This window comes from Fistularia commersonii, chromosome 31 (assembly GCF_037954325.1).
Source record: "Fistularia commersonii isolate RoL2024-O1a breed Wild chromosome 31, RoL_Fcom_v1.0, whole genome shotgun sequence".
NCBI lineage: Eukaryota > Metazoa > Chordata > Actinopteri > Syngnathiformes > Fistulariidae > Fistularia > Fistularia commersonii.
Genome location: NC_141314.1, coordinates 3,812,088 through 3,827,500, shown reverse-complemented (window position 1 = coordinate 3,827,500; position 15,413 = coordinate 3,812,088). Strand labels below are relative to the sequence as shown.

At 43.2% G+C, this 15,413-nt stretch overlaps 1 protein-coding gene across 1 annotated transcript in view; it reads left to right on the top strand.

Annotated features, from left to right (window-relative positions):
• Positions 1 to 13,156, top strand: part of pde6a (phosphodiesterase 6A, cGMP-specific, rod, alpha) — a 31,266-nt gene extending 18,110 nt beyond the window's left edge. The window contains exons 17-24 of the mRNA XM_086178804.1: positions 287 to 374; positions 678 to 778; positions 1,709 to 1,816; positions 2,748 to 2,811; positions 6,339 to 6,413; positions 7,593 to 7,676; positions 9,022 to 9,190; positions 12,086 to 13,156. Coding sequence (XP_086034930.1) covers positions 287 to 374; positions 678 to 778; positions 1,709 to 1,816; positions 2,748 to 2,811; positions 6,339 to 6,413; positions 7,593 to 7,676; positions 9,022 to 9,190; positions 12,086 to 12,123 — 727 coding nt within the window. The 3' untranslated portion in view covers positions 12,124 to 13,156. The remainder of the gene's footprint in view (positions 1 to 286; positions 375 to 677; positions 779 to 1,708; positions 1,817 to 2,747; positions 2,812 to 6,338; positions 6,414 to 7,592; positions 7,677 to 9,021; positions 9,191 to 12,085) is intronic.
• The last annotated feature ends 2,257 nt before the right edge of the window (positions 13,157 to 15,413 follow it).

Sequence of the window (15,413 nt, the reverse complement as noted above, 5' to 3'; positions counted from 1 at the left end):
TTATCACAATTATCTTATTTATTATGATTTAGATTAAAATGAGCTTAACGCATAAAATACGTTTTTTCAACCAGTTAAAATAAAACATGAAAACTTCAAAATTGATCTTAAAATAACAACATATGAAATCTGTGAAAAAAAAAACTTAATGACACAAATCAGGAACCCCCGCCCCAGATGGATGAGCTCATCATGAAGCCTTGTGTAACATGCCTCACTATGCATGGTGTGTGTGTGTTTGTGTTTGTGTGTGTGTCTGTGTGTGTGTGTGTGTGTGTGCACATAGGTCTGGTAACCCTCTGGCGAAGCTTCATGGATCCTCCATCTTGGAGAGACACCACCTGGAGTTCGGCAAGACCCTGCTGAGAGACGAAGTACAGTGCTGCCCAGGCCACATACACACACACACACACACACACACACACACACACACACGCATACGTACACACACCAGCGCCATTTTTATCCGGTAACCTTTCACAAGTATCCTTTAGGGGGGGAAACAGTCGCTGAGTGCTTCCATGGATACACACAGCAACACAAGTAAATTCAGCTTATCCATCATCAGGGGTTTTACTTTTTATTTCTGTAAAGAGGTTCTGCGATGCGTTTAGGGACCGTGCAGGAATCCGACACGTGTCTGACCGAGCCTGACGGGTTGTGATCTGGTGTTTCAGGCACTGAACATTTACCAGAACCTCAACCGGCGGCAGCACGACATTGTCATCCACCTGATGGACATCGCCATTATCGCCACAGACCTCGCCCTCTACTTCAAGTCAGTGGGATGCACACGCACACACACACACACACACACACTCTCACACACGTGCCTGTATATACAGTATATGTACGTACATATGCACTCACACTGAGCAGCGCACAAAGATACACAAACATATCTGCACAGACTCACATGCACTCAGGCACAATTAGAAACACACACACACACATACCTGTACATATATGTACATACATATGCACTCATAGTTGCATGCACACATGCTCAGACATGTTTAAACACACACACACACACACACACACACACACAGATACAAATACCAGCACGTATATATATACATGCATATATACTCATGCTGACATGCACACAAAAATACACACACTCACACACAGACCCACACATACACACACAAATACATACACACAGATGTAAATACCTGCACATATACAGTATATACATACATATACACTCACACTGACATGCACACAAAGATACACACACACACATACACGCACACACACACAGACACACATACACACCGGGATATGCACACATACAATTGCATGCACACAAAGATACACACACACACACACACACACACACAATCACTCTCACATAAGCAAACACACATACTTAAACACACACATACACACACACACACACACACACACACGTTCATGCACAAACACATTCTCATGCAAAAAATACTTGCACATAAATATACATACATACATTCACACTGACATGCATAAAGAATACACATACACACACACACACACACACACTCTGTCTCTGTCGAACACACACTCAAACATAGACACACACGTACATGCACATGCACACACTGTTTTTTCTGAAACTCATGTAATGTCATTATTTGTCTTCCTGGTTCTTAAAGAGGAGTTGTTGTTGTTTTTGTCATTGTTGTTGTTGTCAGTCGATCTTTCGTCCCTCTATTCGCTACAGGAAGAGGACGATGTTCCAGAAGATCGTGGATCAGTCCAAGACCTACGAGAGCTGGAACGACTGGACCAAGTACATGATGCTGGAGACGACACGCAAAGAGATCGTCATGTATGTGCACACACACACACGCACACACACACAGCTCAGCAATAAACATTTTTTTGTTGTTTCTTTCCAATGTCTGATAATTGAATTGACTGGAAGTGTCCAGACCAAAATGTGATCAAACTTCCATTTGTTATTTTTAATTGGCTCGTGAGCGAAGGGACCTGTTCTCCTCTTTTTTTTCTTTTTCTTTTTATTCACCTTTTTTTTTTATCCTTCCTTTTGTTTTGTTTTTTTAAAAACGCTTGAGAGACAAAAGAAGACGTTTGCTCCCGTTTTGTTTTGTTTTTTGAATGAAGTGAATGCTTGCGCATAGACAAGATAAGATAAGATAAGATAAGATAAGATAAGATAAGATAAGATAAGATAAGATAAGATCAATCTTATTGATCCCCATAGGGGAAATTCCTTTGTCACAGCAGTTATAATGTCAAAAAAAAGGAAATAAATATGTGAAAATAAAAATGAGTATTAATGTAAATAGAAAGGCAGAAGACAGAATATAGAAAGCCAAAAAAAAAAACATGAATAAATAGACAGCAGATAAGTAGACAATATAGGACGTGAATGAGTGATTGAAGGGCTGTATGTCTAAATAATGTGTGAATGAATGAGTGAATGCTTGCATGTTTCTATAATTTATAATTTATATAATTTATATAATTTATAATTTAACAAGAGGGTGAACAGTTGTTTGTCTCAACATGACGTGTGAATGAATGAGTGAAGGGTTTTGTATCTGTATGGTGGTAAATCACAGGGTGAATGGTTTTACATGCCTGCTTGGTGTGTGTATGTATTTGACATGAATGACTGAGTGAATCTTTGCATGTCTCTAATGAATGAACAAATGAAGGAATGAATGAAAACTCCCTAAAAGTGATGCCGGTCGTTCACCATGTTACCATCTGCACGCTCCTTCCTGTCTGTGCAGGGCCATGATGATGACGGCGTGTGATCTCTCCGCCATCGCGAAACCCTGGGAGGTCCAGAGCAAGGTAGCCATCCTGCACGATTAAACCCGCTCTCCTCGGAATGAGCTTTTTTTTTTTTTCTTCCTTTTTTGCTGTGAGCATGGCTGCTCCAGGCAGAAAACAACCTGCTGCTTTTTCATTTCCCCCTCATCGCCGCCTGGCAAGCCTCAGCGCTGTTACTGAGTAAAATGTATAACACACACATACACACACACACACACACATACGCGGTGGGTTGGAATATCAATTCGAGCAGGAGTCGCCTTGCGCTGCTTGACAGGTGGCGGTTACTTAGATAGGACGCAGGGCTTCGGACTCCACACCTGTAATAGTGCCGCGTGGCTGCATGGCGCCAAATTATGGTCACGTGACCAAAGGCGAGCAGCAACAAATTCAGACGGAGAGCCGTGTCCTCCTTTTCCCCCCGCCGGCCTCCGTCAGTCACAATATTATCTCTCAGCACCAGGTTTGTCCTTGTTTGTTACCGGTGTGTTTTCACTGCGGCCCGGTGAGTCAGCGCCATCGCCCACACACACACACACACACACGTCGTCAGGACATCCATCTTCACCCTCACCTGACAGCAGATCCCTAAGGGAAGCCTACAAATATAGAGAAAAAAACATGAAAGGGAGGATATAATTCCAGTAGGTCCAAAAAAGTTAATTCGGAAAAACCCGAGAGGCAAATGACAAATTTTATTTTTATCCTTTATATTTTTTGTCAGATCTTTTACCCGTTGATAATCTCTTTATTAGGATATTGGCAGCATGTAATATAATATCATGTTCATTAGGCCAGTAATAATTATGATATAATAAACAAGTGTGCTTGTATGATATATAAATAAATTGATGAAAAGGAGGTAGTGAACACTATTTAACCAAATTAAATTGAATCAGATTTAAATTTAAATGTAATACAATTTATATACAATAAAGTATATATTATAAACAAAGCAATATTGGAGAAATATCAAACATTTTTAAATATATTTTAGCCTAGGTTCTGCATATTTAATGTAGAAGCGTATATGGTATATAAGAAAATGAATAAAGGAGATAAATATTTAAATTAAATTTGATTCAACTTTGATTAAAAAATAATTAAATTTAAATTCATTACATATTTGCACATTTAATATTAATTATTTAAAATATGAAACAAAGGGCTATGTACGGAAAATCATACATTTTTTAATACACATTATTCTGGATTATTCATTTTTGAGAAACAAATTTACATATTTGATCGTCTTATTTGATTGTTTAACTCAATAAACTTTAATTCAAAATTAATTAAAATCACCTTTAAATGTAATTCAATTTTTAATTAAATACATGATATATGAAACAAAGGCGTATACTGGCAAAATGATACCTTTTTTTTTAAATATACTTTATTTTGGATTATGTCTTTGTCCGAGAGTAATAATAGAAACTAAAATTAAAACAAAAAATGAGCAAAAATGTTCAGTTTGAGGCCAATCAGACATCTTTCCTGGTTCGTTCTCACCTCGGCCCGGTGAGTCAGCGCCGCCTCCCACTCCTCCCTGCTCGGGTGAATCCACCCGATGACTCAGCCTCCTCCTCGTGGGAGCCTTTTCCACCCCGCGTTGCGAAACTATCCCCAAAAGAGCCCCCGTTGTCCCAGGGAACCAAAACTTTAAATTCGCTGAAATCGGTTAAAACGGAAAACTCCTTTCTTCCTCTTCGGACGAATCCCCCTCGGACCCCCCCATCGGGCTGTGATTGAGCGGTGGGGCCTCTGGCATTTCCGCGGCTCATATTTCCTCTGTCACCCCCTCCTGCCTCCCACCTGCGCAGGACTTTTCGGCACCAGCCATTCCAGAAAAAAAAATAGCCTCAATGATTAACACGGATACGAAAGGAGGGTTTTTATCATGAATAAAAGCTGAAGATAGTATTAATAAGATCTGCGGTACAGGTGGGGAAGAAATGGAGTGGGGGTCGCAAATCTCTGGTCTCAAGGGGACATGAAGCGATGCTGGCTTTGAGTGAGATTCCCCGCTCCGCCGAGCACCATCAAAGCTTTATCCACAATTTTAACCATTTTTTTTCCTCCTCCTTGCGCTCGGTAAACTCACATCCAGGTAATCCTACCATAAATCAGCGCCGGGGGCTACGGCCTCTTGTCAAATCCACCCCTACCCTTTCCTCCGCATCACCTGAACAATCGGTGAGACTGGAGCAGGACATGTATGCATGCTGTGAAACAGCGGTGAGGTGTGACGTAGGTGTTACTGAGAGGTTCAAAGTTGAAGTGGGAGTACATCAAGGGTCACCTTCGGGACCCTTTTCTTTTGGTACAGCAATGGACAGGCTGAGTTAGACTGGGATCTCCATGAGCCATGTTTGCAGATGACACTGTGATCGTTCCGAGAGCATTGAGCAGATGGATAAAAATCTTGAGAGGTGGAGGTATGCTCCTGGAGAGGAGAGGGATGAAGGTTAGCCGCAGCGTGACAGAATGTAGGTGCCTGATGGGGGAGAGGGACCCAAGGGGAACATGTCAGCTACAGGAAGTGGACATACCGAGGATCAACAGTCCGGAGCAATTGAGGGGTTGGAGAAGAGATGGAGAAACATGGACAAGCAGATTGGAACAGTAGGAGAAAAGAATATCAACAAGAATTAGGAAGGACAGGTGCAAAAGACGGTGATGAGGCAAGCAATGCTGTTTGGTTCAGAGATGGTGAAGAGGTAGAGCTAGAAACGTCAGAGATGAAGATGATGAGGTTCTCTTTGGGAGTGAGGAGGATGGATAGGGACAGTAATGAGTCCATCAGAGGGACAGCACCTGTTGGACGTTCTGGAGAGAAGAGTTAGACTGACATGGCTCCGATATGGACAGAGGAGTGATGGGGAAGATCTGGGTAAAAGGATGCTGAGGTTGGAACGGCCAGGCAAGAGGTCTAGAGGAAGACCAGAGGGGGGATTTATGGACGGAAAGAGGTCACGAAGTTTGTTGGTGTGAGAGAAGAGGAAGCAGAGGAGAGGGTTAGATGGAGGAAGTTGATTGGCTGTGGCGACCCCTGCAGGGAGCAGCCAACAGAAGAAGAAGATGTCCAAACACGCAGGCCTGGTATTTCTAATGGCAAACTTCATCACTTGTAGCAGGGTTTGTGGTTCTTCTTACCAATGACTTTAAATAATTTATGGGCAGTGGGGCGCGGTGCTGGAAGTAGCGCAATTGTCTTTGGAACCGAACATTCCTGGTTCAATTCTCGGCTCCTCGACATGTTGTTGAGCAAGACACTGAACCCCTAACTCGACGGCAGCCTACTGCTCATGGCCCATCCATGATGGGTTCATTGAAGAGAACCAATTTCCCCACGGAGAATTAATGAAAGCCAAATTATCATAAAGTGCAGAAGCCGAAAGTACTCTAAGCGTATATATTGATTCTGATAATCACTTGGTGCAAGTTTTCTTAGAAGTATTTTGTGTAAACCTTGGATTTGTTGACAGTTCTACTCAATCTGGACGTTGACGAATTTCCATTTGAAATGCCTCGTACTCGTCTTCCAGGTTGCGCTGTCCGTGGCGGCGGAGTTCTGGGAGCAGGGAGACCTGGAGAGGACGGTCCTGGAGCAGCAGCCCATCGTAAGGACTCAAAGTCGGAGACTCTGCGGCAGGAGATTATGCTGAAGAGTCTTGTGTTCCATGATTCCTAACTACCTGCTCTGAAAAATAGTGATAACAACATACTGTGACGTTCTCCAACTGGCAAAACCCATCCTCCGGCCACTGATCCCCGGATGGATCTCGTATTCCAATTTGGGATTGATTGGCTTTTTGGGGGAATAGTCCAAACCTCATGACAGGTTCCCAGGGAACACCAGCCAGAGGGAACCCTGAGCTCACCGACACAAAGCCTTAAAAGTCCGATCTTTAGTTCTTCAGCTCTTTCATGTGATTGCCTCTCCCCCTACCAGAGCTCTGCTCTGCAAACCGGAAGAGAGAGATGAGTTGTTGAGAGGGTCCCGGTAGTCGTCGGCGGGGGACGGGATCCGGGCGGTTGAAATAGCAGCGTTCTGGGCCGAGGACGATTATAACTGGCTGAAATAAAGAAAGATTGAGTTTCCTGCGATGTTCGCCGGCACCGAGCAACTTCAACCCCTCCGCCCCCGTCCACCCCCTCGTCCACTGCCACTTCAGTCCCCCCGTGTCCTTGAGAATAACCGCCATCCCCGGACTTATTGTTCCGGATCTAATATCGCTGAGCCTAGTGCAGGGGTTTGCAAAATGATCCGAACGGAGGCGGCTTTTCCTTTTCGTCCCGAAATCCAAAAAAACAAATGTCTGCGAGCAATCGGGCATGCAGTGACAGCCGGCGTGGACTTCCTGTCAGCTGCGAAAGGGGTTCGGCCTGACAGACGTTTTTTTTCCTCGCGCAGACTTCAAAACAAGTTTCCCCCCCGTGGGTTAATTTGTTCTAGTACAATCCGACAGAACCGCAGGAGTTGTCTTTGTCTTCGGACTCGGTCTAGAGTTCACAAAATGTATGTCCTCTGATGGGGACACTTCGTAAAAGTCAATCTGAACTTTTTCAGTTTGTTTTGCTCAACTCTTGCCAATTATAAGGTATCTGGGGACCAAAGATGTCCTCCTTTTTACCGACGTAATGACCGGTGGGTGTTTGACCGGGGCAGAAGACGAAGGGGGGCAGTTTGTCGGTACATCCTGTCCGAACAGATCCTGATCAAAGGTCGTCCTTGGGTAAAAGGGTGATCGTATTAGTGTAAATGATTGATCCTGTTCTCTCCTCCCCCCTCCATCCAGCCCATGATGGACAGAAACAAGGCCGAAGAACTTCCGAAGCTCCAGTGCGGTTTCATCGACTTCGTCTGCTCTTTCGTTTACAAGGTCAGGCCTCTCGTGTCTGATGGCGAAACTCTGACGGGTTTATCTTGTGGGAACAAGTTAGCAATGGAGTGGGTGTACCATAATTATCTTGTTCGCACAAGTTACCGGTGGGAATAAGATGAATGTATTGTTGGCGTCGGTGAAGGGTCTTGCTTGAAGAATCTGTACCCTGTGCAAGATAATTATAGCACGTTAGATAAATACATGCATGAGATAAATATACTGTTCCCCCAAGATAAATATATTGCTCCTACAAGATAAAATGCATGTTCCCACAAGTTAATTATATTGTTCCGACAGGTTAATCATATTGTTCCCACAAGATAAATATATTGTTCGCACATTGTTCCCTCAAGATCAATAGAGGTGTATTGTTCCCACAAGGTAAGGATATTGTTCCCTCAAGATAAATATATATTGTTCCCACAAGATAAATGTATTATTCCCATTAATAAATATATTCTAGTTTTTTGGGGATATTTTAGGTTTTAATTGTATTCCCACGGGATAATATTGTTCCTACAAGATGAATATATTATACAGATGGTTCCCTTAGGATACTACATTGTTCTTTCTAGATAGGTACATTGTTACCTCAAGATAGTTAAATATCTTGGACCTAAAAGTCCCATGTATTGTTCTTTCAAGGAAAATGTATTCCGTCGAATGCTAATATATTGTTCCCACAAGGAAGATAAACATATTGTTCCCACAAGATAGATAACTAGCGCTCACCAGACTTTTTTTTTAATCTTTTTTTTTTATCTTTTCAATTCTCCTGGCTCCTCCTCCTCACTGTCGAGAAGACAGGGTGGGGGCTCGGGCTCCATTTTAATGATTCTGAGGTTTTAGAGACCCTTGGGATGTGTTTATGTCCTGTGATAACAAGCGGTGGACATAACCGTCCAATCTGGGAACCTGTAACACGTCCCACCGCTTCCATTACAGACGCCATTTTCCGGCTTTTATTTCACAATCCCCTTTTGCCTGGGCTTTTCATAAAGATTTTTCATTGCGTGGACGTCGGCTCAGCCGGGCGGTGATGTCTGCAAAGTTGGGGGCCAGGAAAGTGCCAGTTTCTGATCTGCTATGAACAGTACCCATGTTTTCTGTCAAAGGCGACAACATGAGCGACTTGATGCTTTTCACAAAGGCGTGCTAATAGTTACCACTGGCCAGCTAAAGAGCTAATCACCTCTTGGGAGGCGTATAGACCTGTAACACTGTGCTTTTCGTCTTTGTTTTGGCCGTGTTCCATTCAGTTGGCCAGTTGCGACAGAGGCGCAATGTATTTCATGTGCAGCGTTGCCTTGACGTTGTCCGGATGTTGTGTCCTCCCTGTCAGGAGTTCAGCCGTTTCCACGTTGAAATCACCCCCATGCTGGATCGCCTTCTCAACAACAGGAAGGAGTGGAACGCTCTGAAGGAGGTGCACGAGGCCAAAGTGGCCGCCATCGAGGCCGCCAAGAAAGAAAAGGAGGAGGCGGCGGCGGCGGCTGCTGCCGCCAGACAAGGTTTGCCTGCACGCCAACACAGAGCGACCCCTCTCTGCTCCTGCAGGGGCGGCGCAGCGATCGGTCGGCCAGCAGCACGCAACACATTTTCACCAGGCATTGGCAGACGAGGACTTCGGGGGTTCTCAAAAACCTTTAGAAGTGAATCCCAGAAGGCGACGGCATTGATAAACCCGAACCACTCGCTGGATCTGCAAACCATACAGACTGTTTACTGTATCTATAACCTAAAGAGTGACTTATATAAGCCTTAAAGAATTTACTTAATACAAACCCTCAAGAGTGTTTGTATAGAAATTCTAAAGAGTGACTTATATAGACCAACCGAGAGTGACTGCATACAAAAACTAAAGAGTCATTGTACATAAACCCTAAAGGATGACATATATAAACCCTTAAGGGTGACTTATACAGTAGACAAAAGCCTGAAGAATGACTGTATATTTACCACAAATGGTGACTATATATAAATCCAAAGAGTGACCTATATCAACCCGTCAACTTACATAAACCCGTATATAAACCCACTATGAAACCCCTTCTATGTATAAAACCCCTAAAGACTGAATTATAGGGTATATAACCCCTAAAGAGTGTATGTATACAAACCCCTCAAAAGGGATTGTAAACAAACCCTAGAGAGTGACTTATATAAACCCTTAAGAGTGGCTTATATAAACCCTTAACAGGGACTGTATACAAACCCCAAAGAATGACTTTCCATAATTTCCGGACTTCAGCCGCTACTTTTTCCACATGCTTTGAACACTGTGGCTTAAACAATGATACGGCTGATTTATGAACTTTTTGGGGGCTAACGAGCTTCACGCCGCCAAAACATTTAGCCTCGTCGCATCAGACCGATGAAATGACCGTGAAATTCTAAAGGCCGTTGAATTCCGATACCGAAGAAAATGACGTTAATGGTTTTAGTGCGCAGGAGGAAGACCGAGATAGTGATCAGCTGGAGTAGGACAAAGTGGGGATAGAAAATGGATGGACTTTTCCTTGTTATTTATTATTTAGATAATAAAATTATTAATTTTTCATCAGCCCTGTTACAGCCACTTTTTGGGAAAAAAAAGTATTTCCAGTTCCATTTGTGGATGTTATCGGTATGCATTTAATTAGAAGTTTTTAAAAAATGTTTCTATGTAAATATCTCATGTTACAACGTGGATACTTGCGGCTCATAGACCAGTGCGGCCTATATATGTACACATAGATTTATTTACTTAATTTTTACCGGTCCGGCAGGTGCGTCCAATATTTGGTATATAAATTACAGTATATAAACCAATCAAGAGTGAGCTAAAGCTAAAGAGTGACTGTACATAAACCCTACAGGATGACATATACATACCCTTCAGGGTGACTTATACTGTAGACAAAACCTTAAAGAGTGAGTGTACATTAACCACAAAGAGTGACTTATGTGACTTATGTTGACTTATACTGTGGTGACTCTATAGAAACCTTAGAGTGATATATACAAACCTCTTAGGAGTGACCATATATAAGCCCAAACAGTGACTATATAAACTGTCAGGGGTACTATGTGATAGAAGACTATCAGCTAGAATGAAAGGAAAGGTGTACAAGACAGTGGTGAGACCAGAGATGCTGTATGGACTAGAAACTGTTACGATGGCCAAAAGACAGGAGGCAGAACTAGAGGTTGCAGAGATGAAGATTTTGAGGTTCTCTTTGGAATGAGTCCATCAGAGGAACAACACATTAGATGTTTGGAGAGAAGGTCAGAGAAGCCAGACTGAGATGGTTGGGTCATGTACAGAGGAGGGATAGTGAATATACATTCACATTCACTAGACGGATGCTGGAATTGGAGCTGCCAGGCAAGAGGTCTCGAGGAAGACCAAAGAGAAGATTTATGGACGTAGTGAGAGAAGATATGAAGGTAGTCGGTGTGAGAGAGGAGGATACAGAGAATGGGTTAGACGGAGAAAGTTGATTCGCTGTGGCGACCCCTGAAGGGAAAAGCCGAAAGAAGAAGAGGTAACTATGCAAACCCTCAAGAGTAACTGTATACAAACCATAAAGAATGCCTGTATACCAGGGGCGGGCAAACTACGGCCCACAGGCCACATCTGGCCCATTGGTCTTTTTAATCCGTCCCGCTAAAGATCGGTACAGAATTCATACTTGAAGTGAACGATTGAATGATTGGATCAATGAATGTTGGAGCTCAAACAGGAGATTATGTCATTTTTGGAGCTACTTGAGTATTTTCCGGAGCTGAATGACACAGATTAGCTTTGTGATTTAGCCTTTACTGTGGACATACTGACACACATGAATGAGCTGGACGTGAAGCTACAAGGGAAAAATCGGTTTGTGCTTGAAATGCAAGCAAACGTCAGAGCCTTCAAAACCAAGCTGGTTTTATTTTCAAAGCAAATGTCAGACAATGTCAGATAAGTTTGATATGTACTATTAACAAATGTTTTGTTTTGTTTTTTTAATATGTATCGCATCTTGTGGTGACCCGGCCCGTCTGTCAAATTTTAAAAGTCAATGAGGTCCCTGAGCCAAAAAGTTTGCACACTCCTGCTGTATACAATCCCCAAAGATTGACTTATATAAACCCCTCCAGAGTACCCGTATATAAACCCAAATCGTGACTATGTAAATCCTAAGGAGTGAGCGTTTATAAGCCCTAAAGCGTGTCCGTGGGTGAAGGCGCACTGTCAAGGACAGGATCCACGGTGCAGTTCCAGGCCCCACCACCAGGCGGCTCCACACTCGACACCGGGCACTGAAGGGACCCCCAGACTACAACCATAGCAGATAACAAACTCCTTCCTTTGCTTCCTTCTTCCTCTCTTCCCTTTCCTCCTCCACATCCTTCTTCCTCCTCTTTTTCCTCCTCCGCAGCCAGTGCATCCCAGTCGAAGACTTGCATCCTCAGCTAGAACGGCGGCTCCAGGACCAGCGGCCCGGATCCATCTCTGGCCCCCTGAAGTTTCACTTCCTGTCGCCGACCTGACTCAGCGGTGGCAAGCTAAAGCTGACTTCCTCCTGCACTGCTTCCTCTTCTCGCCGCTTCTCCGTGTTTTTTTCCCCTTTCACCCATTTGCGATTAGAAGGGTTCAAACCGATGTAAAAGATCCGACAAACAGCAGCGATTGGATACTAATGATCCCCGTATTAATCCAGGTGACGGTTATTACTGTTTCATCCAACGTGACCGATGAGACTTTAAAAACAATCTGGAAGATCCATCCACACACCCAATCAAAAATGTTGTGGTCCATAAGAAAGATTAGAAATGAAGAGTCAGAAACAGAGAGAACGTTAACATGTAAGTGAGATTTGAATGTCCAGGAATGAAGGACTGGAATGTAAGCAGATTAAAAAGATCATCCCTTTAATTTAATTTAATTTAATTTAATTTAATTTAATTTGATTTAATTTAATTTGATTTAATTTAATTTAATTCACCTTATTTTATTTTATCTAGTTTTACTTTTATTTTGTTTTACTTCATTCTATTTTATTTTTTTATTTCCATGTAAATGCTGAAAATAATTTGCTTAAAAATTGTTATAGATATGCAGTCCCAGATATTGTGGTGAGTCACAAATGTCGGGGTTTATGTTGATGCTTGTTTTCTTTGTGATTTTGGGGTTGCTCGGAACGATGTGGGCGTGGTTTGTGGTGCAATGAGTTCTGTTTTTTTTTTTTTACCTGGAATGGAGCAGGAACAATTCGCAGGCTCGTGCAGCGTGGCTGTGGCCAACAACAGCTATTGCTCATTAAACAGACGATTTTACCGCCACCCGGGTGTTTCCCTGACTAAAACTGCAATATGTAGAATGCTCAGTACTGTGTTCATGCAAAGAGTATAAGTATCTACGCTTGCAAGTCAGTGCTATGCAGATGTAAAGTACTATTTAACTACAGCATACCAGAAAAGTATTAAAAGTATTTTAAAGATGTTCAAAACGGCACCTGTCTTTCTTTGAAGAGATCAATCTATCTTTTACCAAACCATACATCTATTTTATATACAACTATACTTTTATTTATAAACATCTATACATTTGAAAACAATGACTTCCTGTCCAGGCGTTGGACTTCCGGTCCGACCGGTTCTGGTTCAAACCGGAAGCGGTAAAACTAGGTTCCCCGGGTGCGTGTGCATGTGCGTGTGCACGCCGGTGTGAGCCTTGGCGGTGTTATGAAACGCAACGTGACGTCAGAGAGGCAGAAGAGGGTCACACGCCCACACACGCACACGCCCCTCCGCTTGGTGATACAATAATAGCGCGGATATATAATGCATGGCGGCGTGACGTCACCGTGGCGTGACGTCAGCCCCGAGAGATCAGCTCAGAGGACTGCCGTATACGGTGGTGGTGTTCGGCGGAGCGCGTGTGTGCGTGAAGGGGGGGGGGGCTGTGACGCAAAGACAACCCGTGACTGCGTGCGGGGGGAGGGAGGGGGGGTTGCGGGCAGCTGCAGCCCCGCAGGAAGAAGGCGATGATGTTCGTGACTGCGGAGAGAAGGAGCCCGGCGGAAGGATACACGCGGGACTATTTTTTTTTTTTTTTGCAGGAGTCCCGGATTGTTTTCGATCATAATCGATATCGTGATCACGAAAGTGATTGTCAACCGTTTCACAGTTGACCAAACAAATAGATGAAATGATAAGTGGGAATAAAAAAAAAACATTCCCACTTATTCCCAAAATTCCCCCCAAAAAACATCTGAACATTAAGAACAGAAACAGAAGAACGCACAGAAGAGAAACAACGACAACAAAACCAAAATGTAAAGATTCAACTACCACAAAGAACACATAAATACATTTTAGTCGTGCAATTGTTGTCTATATGGCATGCAAATGAGAGGGCGAACCATGTATGTCTCTGTCTTGTGAATGAGTGAATATTGTAAGGCAAGAGAATGAGAGGGTGAATACTTGTATGTCCACTGGGTGAATGAATAAATGTGCCGTATGTCTTGATATGTGGCCCTGTGACCAACTGGCAACCGGTTCATGGCAAACCCTGCATTATCCTTCCTAGCACTACAAGCCTACCTTCCTCATAGTGCACACCTTCCATGTAGTACACACCTTCCTCTTAGTATACACCTTCCTCTTTGGACACACCTTTCTGTTTTACACGCCCCTCTTGTGTCATGCATCTTCTGGGTGGTTTAAGTCTTTGTTGCAGTTTAAGCCTTTTCTGTGCTTCATGTTTAAGTGGTAGTCAAAGATTTCTCATTGCTCCACGCCTTTGTGGTAGTACAAGTCTTTCTTTGTGGTAGTACAAGTCTTTCTTTGTGGTAGTACAAGTCTTCTTTTGTGGTGGTATAAGCCCTCATGGTAGGACACAATTTTGTTGTGACGGATGTCTAGGTGGAACTATAGATCTTTTTGGTAGAATTTTTGGGGCTTTGTGATCACAGTACACATCTTTGTGGTATACCTTTGTGGTAGTAGAAGCTAACTTGGTCATAAACTCCTTAAAGGCAGTACACACCTTGTTGTATTTGAAGACGTTTTGGTGATACACACTTTTTTGACTGTACTACACACCTTTATGGTAGTACATAGCTTTATGGTAGTGCACCAGTGTGGTAGTAGTCGCTTGCTTGGTAGTAAACTCCATGGCAGTACACACCTTTGTGGTAGTTAAAGACTTTGGTTGTTCACACCTTATGACTATAGTACATGTCTTTGGGGTAGTAGACACTTTCTTGGTAATACACTGCTTTGTAATGCACGCCTTTGAGGTAGTCAAAGACTTTTTGGTGGTAACTGCCTTTGTTACTTGAGTACACGCCTTCGTGGTCGTACACCGCTGTTGTAGCTGCTGTCGCAGAAGTGCACTTTTGTAGTTGTACTAGGTTTCATGGTACTTTGTGGTAACTAAGGAATTGCAGTAGTCCAACTTTGTGGTAGTACACACCTTCAAGGTAGTGCCCTCCTTTTTGGTAGTTCACTCCTTCTCTGCAGTGTACTCCTTCTTGGTAGTCCCACCTTTGTGGTAGTATATATTGTCATGGTAATACCCTCCTTTTTGGTGGTACACTCCTCAGCAGTGTACTCCTTCTTGGTAGTCCCAACTTTGTAGTACACACCTTCTATCTGACAAAGCAGCAGCAGAAGACACGCCATCCTCGTACGAGGACACACAGTGTTGAGAAACAAACAGAAACAGAAGCAGAAGCAGAACCTGAGAGAGCAGGACGC